The following is a 12801-nucleotide window of genomic DNA, read 5'->3' as shown; positions in this document are numbered from 1 at the left end:
CCACATCACCAACATAGGTCTTGTTTCTTTTAAAATGAACTCTTGCTGGCTTATGCAACGTGTACGCATCCTGATCCAAAAGCCATGCTTGCACATCCTTTCTAGTCAGTGTTTTACTAGTCTTAGAAGCCTCTCGAAAGAGAGATTCTGCTCCCCCAAAGCTACCTGCTCCCCCGGATTATAGTAAATCCCTTTTAATACCGTCTCTTGAGGCATCATGAACCGACTCAACGCTTTTACACTGGGAAAAGGCATTTTATTAAAGTGTGTACAGATTGTGGGCTTTCAACCACAACTCCACCCCCCCCCTTCAATTTCCTTCTCTGGTCATAGTCTCGGGTGCTGCTCCATCAGCCCGCAACTCGGGATCTCCTTTTCTCCCCCCTGGTGTTCCTAAAGGCTCAAAATCACTATCATCGGTTTCAGTTATCGACCATTCATCAGAAGACTTGCAGCAACTAAGATTACAGTATGGCGCATATGGTCTCCACTCATCATCTGAGCTGTTAGAATAGCAGCAATTTTCATAGCAGTAACTCAGCAGAGGTCTCCTCTTTTTCAGCTTCTTCCCTACAGAGGGCTGTGGGTAATGCTCATCTTTAGAGCTCTCTATGCTATCCCCAGCAGGGCCCCACATTGTCTCCTCATTCAGTAGAGTGGGGACTGGGGGCACCTTGGGTGCGACACCATCAGTTTGCACCCCCTGCTCGACATTTTCACTCTCAATATCGCTATTATCATCAGTTTCTGTTAACGACCACTCATCAGAAGAGTTGCAGCAACTATAATGACAGAAGTCCAGGCGCGGTCTGTCCGAGTCATCTACATAATCAGAATCACAACAGGTATCACTGCAGTAATCCGTCTTAGGTCTCCTCTTTTTCAGCTTCTTCCCTACACGGGGCTTTGGGGGATGCTCATACTCAAAGCTGACCGGACCATCCCCAACCGGGCCTCTCGCTAGCACCTCATCCAGTAGAGCACACTCGATCAGCACATCTGTTGGCTGCAGGAATAGGAAAAAGAAAAACATTTTAGAATTGCTTCTCTAGCCACCCTACATTCTTCCAGGACCCTCCTTCTTTCGTACTTACATCTGGGACCAGGTATTGAATGCGCGGCTTTACGCCTTCTTTCACCGGGTCTGTCGCTTTTGCACTATCAGAAACATCCAATGTTGGATCTATTTCCCCAACCTCTATGGGGACAGCATCCTCTGGTTCATCCCCTGAGTCCTCACAATCTGCTCTGGCACCCTCATCATCTTCATCATAGGGGACTTCTTGACAATATGCTATGTGGTTGCAAAATCTGCAACAGTCAGGATCAAACTTGTTCTCCTTGACCTCCTCAGCCACCGCTACATAGTTCAGCTCCGCCATCTGCAAAATAAAAACAGCCGCCCAGTATGCTATACCCTGTTTCCATTTTCCCCTTTCCCCTAGTCTCAATACTCACATTAGGGTAGAGAGTCTGTATGCACTGCGACACTTTTTGTTTCAGCAGTCCTGGTACTGTGACGTCTTCCTCATGCACTTCTGGCCGCTCTTGGATACCGTGTACACTCTGCATTTCTTCATAAATGGGCTCCACTTTCTGGTCTGTCACAGGCTCATCCCCTCTTATGCTTTTCGCTCCCTCAGCCGTCTCCTCCTCCTCACATCTCAGGCAACCGCATTTTTGCCAATCTGCTATTTCTTCACAGTACGGACAGCACTCTGGGTACACTTCTGTGTGCGCCGCTTTGACTATTTCGGAAAACACCTCCCAATCCACTTCATAATCATCTAGCTACAAGAGAAAAAAACTCTGTTTTTCTACTTCCCACAGGTGTCTGATTCTTTTTCCGCTCCAGCCTTCCCCCTTGTACTTACCCCCTGTACTAAAAAACGCACGCACTCGGGTCTGTCAAATCTAGCATCCGGATCGTCACCGGGTTGTTCAGGCTGCATGCATTTGAATTTTTGCCAATACATTACACCACGTCCCAGGCATCCGAATTTTTGTCGATATGCTACTTCAAAGCAGTGATCACAACACTCCGGGTAAACTTCTGTGTGAGCTGCTTCAACTATTTCTGAAAACACTCGCCACGGTACTTCTTTATCCTGCAGCTACAAAAAAGAAAAAGGCCTGCTTGTTTTTCTGCCACCTCTGGGTCTGATTCTTTCCCTTCTTCCCCTTCCCCATGCACTTACCCCTTGTACTAAGTGAATAATGCACTCTGGAAAGTCAAATCTCGAAAGCTCTCTACATTGTGCATCTTCTTTGCGGGGTTCTTCGCAAGAAGCTCGCATTTCTTCCACAGCTTCAGTTCTGTATGGCTCCGGCGTATTCATTTTCTCGTAAACAGGCTCTGCTCCCTCAACAGCGCTGCTAGCCCAGCAAGAACAGCCGCAGAAGAAGCTGTGATCGTCCTGCTGCTCTTCCATTTAAAGACCAGGCTCCCCTGCCATCTCCCCGCTCATTGGCGCATTTAAACAACATCCAGGAGGTAGGTCCAGTCATGACGCGTGCATAGCAGCGTCACATGAGCCCCTCAGGGGACCTATACAGAGACAGGGGGCTAGGGCCGTCAAAAACCATTTCTGGGGGTTCGGGAGCAGGGGGGCTGGTCTGCCCCCCAATTTTCCACCCTAGCACCCCATAAACTCAAAACTCTTTCCTATTGGTCCACAGGGGCAGGCGGGACCCTGCTAGGCCCTTCCTGTCAGGTGGGGTACTGCTTCCGGGGTCTAGAGGTGGTACTTCCGGGTCTAGAGGTGGTACTTCCGGGGTCTAGAGGTGGTACTTCCGGGTCTAGAGGCGGGACTTCCGGGGTATAGAGGCGGGACTTCCGGGTTATAGAGGCGGGACTTCCTCCCAGAAAGGGGCGGGGCACCTGTCACTTTTTGTTATGACATGAGGTACCCCCCTTATTCTTCTGTTATTTTTCTAGAATAAAGAATTTGAATCTATTTTCTTTATTTGAGTAGTGGGCTTCCATTGTTGGAGTTTAAATTTCCCCCATCATTGTGAATTCCCTACCACATTTGTCTTACTGGAATATTGACAGCTTGAGTTTGCAATAGCTCTTGTTTTAGGAGAGCCCACCCTTCACTTGCTCCTCTCCCTTCCAGTATTTTTTGCCATTAAATGACTCTCATCATGCCTCTGAGTTCCTTAAACTCTGTCTTCCTATTATCTAACATGCATGTCTGCCTATGAACTCCCTTAGCTCCCTATAACAAAAGGAATTCTAGGAGGAATGCTTAGCTATTGATGGATAAGATAATGTAAAGTTGTTATTATTAACAATTCATAGAAGTCAACACAATTTATTCTGTTTAAGAGTTGTTTATCTATCTATATTAAAAACATTGATCATATATGTATATATAAAGAAAAATATAAGGGGGTGCCATTTTTCACTTTTGCCCCCCCTCAAAAAATATGTAGATCCGGCCCTGGTTCACAAATTGCTTAATCTCACCATTTGCAGAAATGTGGTTCTTGCACTTTTGATTTCCAACCATTTAAATAGCTCACTCTGCTCAGGTGTCCAACAGCAGCCTTATGTAAAGAAATGAAGCAGGTATAACTTTTTCACTACTTTCTTTCTGTAACACCAAAATCACTACCTGCTTAACTTTTACCATTAATGCACCTGTTTAGAGGGGCAGGGGCAGTAAACCAGAGTACAGATTGCAAATCACACCCACTGCCTAAATAGAATGAGCTCCAGGTTGAGTAGACAGTAACACAAGCAGTTGTGCAATCCCTTCATGGGAGCAAGAGGATTATGATGACTGAGAGCTCTGGAGAAGACCTTTATCTCACCCAGCAAACTAGGGTTTCCAGATGTGTGAGAACATTATGAGAAGGAAGACCTTCCTATCTAAGAGATTGCTGTGTGTCCCTTTAGTTCCTCCCAGAGTCCTCTCTTAGAAATATTGGATTGGCCACCACTTGGGCTTGTTTTGCCATGTTTAAATGAACCTTTGACAGAGCTGTGAAAATATGTTAGTGGAGGAAAATGTGGGCGTGTTGCTGATATTAGCAGCTGTGTGAAGTTGATTTGGCTTTTAATGTCTCCCCCCCCCCCCTGCCACTTTTGGCTGATTTGTAAGTAATCTTGAGTCACTATGCATAAGCAAGAAAGAAACGTGAGACAAAAATATTTAACCTCTAAGAGAATTCAGAGTTATTCGTTGTAGCACTCACATCAGCAGCACTGTCAAGAGTTCCTAGTGTGGTTAAGGGAGCTTTGACTCTCAAAAGCTCATATCCTGGAAATCTAATTGATCTTTAAGGTGCTACTGGACCTGAACCTTGCTGTAGTATGGCCAGTAATTCTCAAAAATAGGGAGAAAGGTCTTGATGTGCAAAGCACAGTTATGTTTGCATAATTTCTGCTGCTCCCAAAATAACACTGGAATGGGCAGAGGGGGCTTTTTTGTTCTAAATTTTTTAAGGATGGCAAGGCGTGCAGCCCATGTCTGAATGCAGCTCATTTGCAGAGGTTCTGCTGATGGACAGGAGAAGGGGGATGGATATACCACTCAACACTTTTCTTAGACAAACTGGATTTTCCTGCTTTTGAGGGAAATGAGGCTATAGCCAAAAACAAAGGAAAGTCTCTCTCTTTCACTTTCTCATCAATTTCTCTTTACATATTCTCAGGGCTTTTTTTCTGGGAAAAGAGATGGTGGAACTCAGTGGGTTGCCCTCAGAGAAAATGGTCACATGGCTGGTGGCCCCGCCCCCTGATCTCCAGACAGAGGGGAGTTTAGATTGCCCTCCGCACCGCCAAGCGGCAATCTAAGCTCCCCTCTGTCTGGAGATCAGGGGGCGGGGCCACCAGCCATGTGACCTTTTTCAAGAGGTTCTGGAACTCCGTTCCCCTGCATTCCCCCTGAAAAAAAGCCCTGCATATTCTTTTACTGACTTGAGCCACCTACCTCCATTTAATACTATTTACCAAGCCCCAGACTTTACAAGAAGGATCTAATCTATATCCAGATAGGTGATTTGTCTTGCAATGAGAAGTTGAAATGCAATTGAGTTATTATAGCAACTAGCTTTATGCCCATGCTTTGCTACGGTATTTAACTACTTTAAATCCAGTTATAGTATTTATGGGTATGTAACATTTTTTTGGTTTGTGGGGGGGGGGATGGTTGAGTTGGTTTTGTAGTATAATAGCATAGTACCCAAGTGTAATGATTTTAAGTAGATGTGTGTATATGTCTTTAAATGCTTGGTGTGGTATAGATGAAGTCAGGAGAAAGCAGGCAAGCTGTGTGCAGCCTGAGCTTGTATATGTTGTCTGAGAGAAATATAACCTGTATGGTGGCCTGAACTGTGTTTGTGAAAGAACATTCAGTCAGGGAAAAGCAGGCAAACTGTGTGTGCATCTGAGAAAAGGTCTTACTTATAATTGAGAGAGAAATTAATATGAAAAGCAAACTGTGTGAAGCCTTAGAGAAGATCTGTGTGACTGGGTTTAAGTAAAGTAACTTTAAGGATTGAGAACTACTCTTTTAAAACCATCAAGATTAAGAAATAATATGAAACTGATATGCTTCTTATAAAAATAAAAGTTTACTTTGTTTTATTATATCCCAGAGTATCTGTCATTCCTATATCCCATTTCTATCCTCAGGGCCACATAGTACCACGAAATGCCTGACCCTTGGGCATGTTACCAAAAGGGAAATTTAAATAAAATATCTTAGAATATAATATTCCTGGTGGCAGCAATTTACCTAGAGGGTGTAAGAGAAAGATGAAAGGAAAAATCTACCCAAGAGAAAGAAAGGGTCATAACGGAGCTTCACAAAGGTGTTTGAATAAAGCGAAGTGTGTTGATGCCAAAAACTGATGACGTGAATTTCTAAATGTAACATATATCGAAGAGTATATTGTCGAAGTCTTTCACGGCTGGAAAACATTAGTTGTTGTAGATTTTCCGGGCTGTATGGCCGTGGTCTTGGCATTGTAGTTCCTGACATTTCGCCAGCAGCTGTGACTGGCATCTTCAGAGGTGTACCACCAAAAGACAGAGATCTCTCTGTGTCAATGTGTGGAGATGTTAGCAGGTAATTTATATCTACTCAGGAAGGTGGGTTTGGGCTGAGTCATCCTGTAAGAGTTTCCCAGGGTGTGGAATGCTAATGGGGGGAAGTATCACTGTATCTTGAGGAGGGTCTTTTGCATATGGATTGGTGGTTGATATGCTAATTTTATCTGCGGGGCTATTGTAAGATGTATTTTGTTAGTCTGGTGTTTTTCAGGACTGGAAACCATGCACTTATACAAAGTCTAAGCCAAACAATGTATCAACCATGCCCAACTAACTAAGCAGCCTACTGGCTGTGTAAACTATAATTTCACAAGTCAAAGAATTAATCACTTATTTAGTCACCAGTACTGTACCACAACTTATATTTCATAAGCATTTGAAACTGTGTGTTTATCTTCTAACCACTAGGGTATACTGCCCACTACCACTCAATAGTTTATAACAAGCAAGTACATATGCAACTGGACTATGATTCCATATATATCTCACAATGAAAGTAACTGCTTATTTGAAACTGCGTGTTTATTTTCCAACCACTAGGTTGTACTGCCCACTGACCATTCAATAGTTCATAACATAAGCAAATACATATGAATTCTCACAATGAAAGTAACTGCTGACGGGTTCGCCAGCCAGAAGTTCCCATTCCGGATACCCCTTTATCAAAGCAGTTACCACTGTAAAAATATAAAAACAATTTTTTTACAATATATAGATCAGCTTATAAATAGTACCCTTTTAAAAGTGCAGACATTACAACCATACCATCATATACTCACAACCAACAATTTTCAGGGATGCAATATCTCAATAAATACTGTAAAACAAAATCATACAACAATCTTATAAATATCTCTACATAATCATATACAAATATTTGCCATTAGAGACATTCTCCATACTTACAAGCAAATGATCAAAACATCTTTCAGCCTTCAAAATACAAAGTGGCAGTATACACAACCATCAATCACACACCTGTTAAGTATTACAATCAATAAAGAGTAAATCAAGATCTTAGTAACATTTAAAGTGCTAGTGCTCCTAGAGTATCTCCTACAGATATGAAGTTAAATCAAACGCATTGTTCAAGCCTTTTGGTTCCATAGACTGCAGTTTAAAAATCCACCATGCCTCCTGCTGCAACAGGTCTTGTTGTGTCAGCAGGGGCTCTCTGCAGCGACTCACATATAATACAGTATATGTAAAATCCTTGTCAGAATGTCCCATTTCTTCAAAGTGTGCAACCAACGGTGCCTCCTCAATTTTCCTTCGTAGCCTCGACCGGTGTTCCTGTATTCTTACTTTGATAGCTCGTCCTGTGCAACCTACATACATTTTTCCACATCTACACAATATTAAATACACCACATTTATGCTATTACAATTAGAAAACTCCCTCCAGAACAATCCTAAGTCCTTAAATTGTCTTGGTGACATAACTAGATCACATGTATTGCATTTGCTGCACTTATAATGTCCCTTAGGTAATTCCCTTGTTGGAGCCCTCCCTTTCAAGTCTGTATGTATTAACTGATCTCTCAAACTTTGTGTTCTACGTAGGGCAATGAGAGGCTTTTCCTGACATCCAGGCAAACTCTCCACCAGGGGCCAGTATTTATAAATAATGCTCTTAATGTTTTTTGTCAGAGGTGTATAATCTAACGTGAAACAAAACCTGCCCTCCTGTCTGTTTTCTCTATTCTTTAAGAAATCCTGTCTATTCCTCTTTAATGCCCTATTCTTACAATCGCTAATTACCTGAGTTGGATACCTCTTTACCTTAAGCTGTTCTTCTAAACGTGCGGCATATGTTTGAAAGTCCTTTATTGTTGTTGAATTTTGCCGCAGCCTTAGAAATTGACTATATGGTAAATTATTTCGGAGGTGTGGGGGATGGAATGAGTGAAAGTGCAACAATGCATTCTTATCAGTAGATTTTTTATATGGCCGCACCTGTACTATATTCCCTCTTGATCTTACCACTGAAACGTCCAAGTAATTAACACTATTCTCGTCAGCCGTCCAGGCGAATTTGATGTTGCTATGCTGGGAATTCAACCATGTGCATAATTCCTCAACTATACCATTTGTGGACAAAATTAGAAAAAGGTCATCAATAAAACGACAATAAAAAAGAATGTGTTCAAAAAAAGGATTCCGGGTAGGATTTTGTAAGCAAGCCTCCTCAAAGCGCCCCATAAACAAATTTGCAACGCTAGGTGCCGCGGAGCAGCCCATGGCAACTCCGCGTACCTGCAAAAAGAATTTTTCTTGAAACCGAAAATAATTATGTGACAAAACTATATCCAAAAGTTCTAACAAAAAATGCAAGGGTGGATTGGACGATGTTCTATGCTCCAGTGCTAGCCGGACGGCTTCCATAGCCTCCTCTTCTGGCTGGCGAACCCATCAGCAGTTACTTTCATTGTGAGAATTCATATGTATTTGCTTATGTTATGAACTATTGAATGGTCAGTGGGCAGTACACCCTAGTGGTTGGAAAATAAACACTCAGTTTCAAATAAGCAGTTACTTTCATTGTGAGATATATATGGAATCATAGTCCAGTTGCATATGTACTTGCTTGTTATAAACTATTGAGTGGTAGTGGGCAGTATACCCTAGTGGTTAGAAGATAAACACACAGTTTCAAATGCTTATGAAATATAAGTTGTGGTACAGTACTGGTGACTAAATAAGTGATTAATTCTTTGACTTGTGAAATTATAGTTTACACAGCCAGTAGGCTGCTTAGTTAGTCGGGCACGGTTGATACATTGTTTGGCTTAGGTTATTCCGTGCCTCTCTTTCTTTTTGCTTATACAAAGTCTGCCAAGAGACTTCTTGGGGGCAGTAAGAGATGATGGCGGCAAGAGGTGTGAGGTGGAATTGGACTGAGGGAGGGGTGGTGTGGTGGGCACTTTGGCAGGTTCATGTGAGAGGTTCGCATTGAAATGGCCCCTAGAAATGTCGTGCACCTTCTCCCCATGAACATTCAAAAACTCAGTTGCCTTACTTTTATATAAAATCCTTTTTCAGGAGCCTTGTACTGTCTTTCTTCAGCTGTCTGCAGTTTCCTTTACCTGATTTTTACCTCAGAACCCAGAGTTCCACAACTGACCCATCAGCCTGCGAGCCACACAGGAAAGCCAGGCCCCACAGGGAGATTGGCAACCCTAGAGGGACAATCTGGGAAGTGTATTTTTACCTCAGGACACATTCAATGACCTGGAGTCATTGAATGTGTCCTGAGGTACTGCGTGTGTCCTGCAAACTGTTTAGAAAGTTGGGATGACCAATCAGGCGGCATATGCAAATGACCTCAGGGAAGAGTGGCTGAGTTGGCAGTTGGTGCCGGGGGGCGGGGGGAAGAGGAGCACCCTGCCAGCCACCCAGGGAAGCTGTATCCCTATGGGAAAATACATTTTACCCCCTTAGTGAGTGAATTTCTTAAAACCCCTTCTTAGTGAATCTCTACATCATGAAAGGAACATTCTCCCCAAATTTCACGTTTCTAGGTCCAGGGGTTTGGGCTGGGCGTTGATGAGTCAGTCGGGACATTTGTCTTTATAGATGGTTCTGTAAGCCTCAATGACTACTCTTGTGGATAAAAAGAAATATCAGAATTATTACTCAACTTTCCCCTCTTCTGGTTAATGCCACTGTTTTCAGTTGGGTTAAGTGTGGACAAGATTCCTGCTGAAGGGATATGCTGAAGGGATATCAGACTGTTGCCACGTAGAAGATGCTGTGCACAGAGCAGTAATTCCAACCCAATGAGCCATATAAGCACCTTAACCTGTAGGGCAGGTTATAGATTTTCTTTCAGACTGGAGGTAAAGAAAGACCTAGCCCTGTAGAAGTTCCTGGATTCCCGGCATTGAAACAAGGGTAGGAAAATAAATCTCCCACTGGGGCTGGTTTGAATGTGAAGTCTATCTCAAATATGTTACTTGAAAATTTTGAACATGGCAATAGGTTCAGGTAGCAGGCTCAAGGCTGACTCAGCCTTCCATCCTTCCGAGATTGGTAAAATGAGTGCCCAGTTTCCTGGGGGTAAAGTGTAGATGACTGGGGAAGGCAATGGCAAACCACCCCGTAACAAAAAGTCTGCCAAGATAACGTCATGGTGTGACATCTCCCCATGGGTCAGTAATGACTTGGTGCTTGCACAGGGGATTGCCTTTGCCTTTAATTTGCATGATGATCAGGAAGTGGAAAGCACACTTTCCCCAAGATCACAGCAGCTCTGATTTTTGGAAGGAGCTTGAGAATCTGTATGCAGCCAATTATTTCCCTCCGTTTCTCTCTCTCTCTCTCATGTGCAGATCCAAATTCGTCACCACTCAATATGGTTTTAATAAAAAATCATGATTTTGAGTACAGTATTTATTCAAATGCAAGACTAGGTTTTTTCACAGGTATGCCATTAAGGGGGGCGTCTTATATGTACACACAAGTTATACTTACTTCAAATAATTTTTTTGACTGCATAGCATTTTTAAGGGGGTTGACTTATATTCAGGGTCATCTTCCTTTTGAGCATTGTCTACCTCTAGATGAAAGCATGTATACTGTAGGGATATATATGGATACACCATTTTTTCCATATGGTGCTACCACTACAAAATGGACACTTCTATCTATTTGAGCATTCACAGAACAGGGATAGGAGCTCATGGAGTAGATTGAGTTTTCACAGTGAGAAAGTTAAATTTGCAGCAACAGACTAAGATTGCTTCCAGCAGGCTGGCTCTTTCTGTTCTCTTCCATTCTTTCCCCAACTGCTGCCTAAAGACTTACTCAATAGTGTGTGTGTGTGGGGGGGAGATTCACTGGTGTGAGGTATGATGATTGTTAGGGGCACAATATCAGCACGCAGCAGGCCCTCCTATTTGCTTACAAAGCGCCACAGCACAACTCAAATATGAGGGAGGGGGAAAGCTCCCAATAGCCAGAGGTGCTTCTTCCTCTTCTGTGGATTCACTCTATTGCTGTACCTTCAATATTCATGTCAGATTAAGCAAGCTCCTTGCTGCTGGAGTCTTCTCTCTCACACTTTCTTCAGGAAACGGTAGTCTTCACAAAAGCTCCCAGGGCTGGATTTAGACATAACTGGAAGGCATTCTCTAGAAGTTAATACACTGACCTTGATGCTACTAGATATATAGAAGGAATCATACTTTTAACTTTATCTTCCTCCCCCAATTGTTTGCCTGTACTGAAGTTAACTTACAACTTAATGCAGGGACCTGCATTTCTGTTCCCTTGTAAAACATAAGTGTCACATTAAACAATTAGTATTTCCAGCTTCTTAGTATGCACCAGGAGACTCTTGTTCAGAATAAATATTGGTCACTGCTGTTACTGACTTTGCTGGATTGGAGGTGGGGAGAGAATTGGATCACAGCAACTTTTTTTCCATTTAACAAGCCACTCATATTTCAACATCTACTTGGTAGACATAAGCCTAATTTTTGCTGTGATGGTTTACAGCAGCATTGGGGCTATTTTCATTTTTTCCAGATCCTAAATCCTTCCTAGTACTGCCCCATGCCAGCCAGCCCACTTTCAAAGTGTGCAGCATGCTGCACATAGGCCTCAGTGATCTTGTATCCTCAGAACAATACTGAGAACATCAATTACATCTTAAAGCAAATGTAAGCAAAATGGCTCTGTTGTCTGTACAATCTATTTTTTTAGGGGGTATCTGATTTTATAGGGGTACAACTCAGTAAGTTCTAATCATCACACCTCTTGGAAGAGTTTGCACTGGAGATAGCAAGAAACTTGCTTGTTGGGTTAACTTAGACCAGTTGAACAGAGTAGAAAGGCTCCTAGAAAAAACTAACACCTGCTCATAGAAAAAGACTAGTATGATAAATTCAGCTGATAACTGCCATTCGCTATTATTGTTTGTAGATGCACAATGGCTTCTCTTTGTATGCTGAAATACTTTTCACTGAAAGGTAGTGTGACAAATAGCTGAGTTTTATACCAGAATAAATTAGGACTGTACTTCCTTGATACCACTCAACCAATTAAGAATTCCTAAGGATGAGCTATTGGTTTATGGAAACCAATCAGTATGATTTTTGGCTAGTGCTCTCAGGTAATCTGAAAATTAGGTGATTGTGAGCAGCAGCAGCACAATGAACTTCTCCCTTCATTTCTAGAAAACCAAGGGGGCTCCATTCAGAGAAAAAGAAACATCCCCTTTCCATTTCTGCACCACCACAAACTAAAGAAATGCAGATATGTAACCCAGCCATTAAGAAGTAGGTGTCTGGCTTTCCGTGATAGCTTCTATCAAAGACACTTTGTCCATAAACAAGCACAATGCAAGCCAGTTACCATCTTTGTCCCCTAAAAATGGATCACATACTCATCCTTCATGACCTAAGGGACTATAGGGTCTTCTCACGAAGTTTCTGGATTCCCTACGTAGCCTTTTTAGTGGTCAAAAGGTACTCCTTTTCACCAGTAGAAAAACCGATTGGATGCAATCTAATATAAGCTGTGGATGACTAAACTGAAACATTTTGAGTTACTTTGTATCTATAGGCTAGTACAAGAATGATTAACTTGCTCATCATAATGTACAGGAGCTTGAGAATCAGTAATTTTGAAAATTTCAGCCCTATTGGCCGGAAGTGTTCACAGAAGACTTTAGATACTAAATATGTTTGATGCTACTGTTTATCTGGCATTTTACCAAAAGGTTGGAGCCAAGC

General features: G+C 42.4%; 1 protein-coding gene across 1 annotated transcript; it reads right to left on the bottom strand.

Annotated features, from left to right (window-relative positions):
- Positions 1-309: 309 nt before the first annotated feature.
- On the bottom strand, positions 310-2439 carry LOC129336002 (uncharacterized). Its single transcript, XM_054988946.1, has 4 exons — positions 1875-2439; positions 1459-1791; positions 1095-1382; positions 310-1006 (listed from the first exon to the last, which is right to left on the bottom strand). Exons 1-4 carry the CDS (start codon positions 1974-1976, stop codon positions 311-313), a joined length of 1419 nt encoding a protein of 472 aa, XP_054844921.1. The 5' UTR covers positions 1977-2439; the 3' UTR covers position 310.
- Between the last annotated feature and the right edge of the window lie 10362 nt (positions 2440-12801).

The sequence above is a fragment of the Eublepharis macularius genome, chromosome 9 (genome assembly GCF_028583425.1).
Source record: "Eublepharis macularius isolate TG4126 chromosome 9, MPM_Emac_v1.0, whole genome shotgun sequence".
NCBI classification, from domain to species: Eukaryota; Metazoa; Chordata; class Lepidosauria; order Squamata; family Eublepharidae; genus Eublepharis; species Eublepharis macularius.
The sequence above is the reverse complement of the archived record's forward strand: the minus strand, read 5'-3'. Positions and strand labels throughout refer to the sequence as shown.

Excerpts from the sequence above, each read along its gene's own strand:
- LOC129336002 (XM_054988946.1), bottom strand. The coding sequence starts at position 1,976 with ATGTATTGGCAAAAATTCAAATGCATGCAGCCTGAACAACCCGGTGAC. Across the intron at positions 1,383-1,458 it reads TACAGACTCTCTACCCTAAT|ATGGCGGAGCTGAACTATGT; the intron begins GTGAGTATTGAG and ends TTTATTTTGCAG. Across the intron at positions 1,007-1,094 it reads TTCAATACCTGGTCCCAGAT|CCAACAGATGTGCTGATCGA; the intron begins GTAAGTACGAAA and ends CTATTCCTGCAG.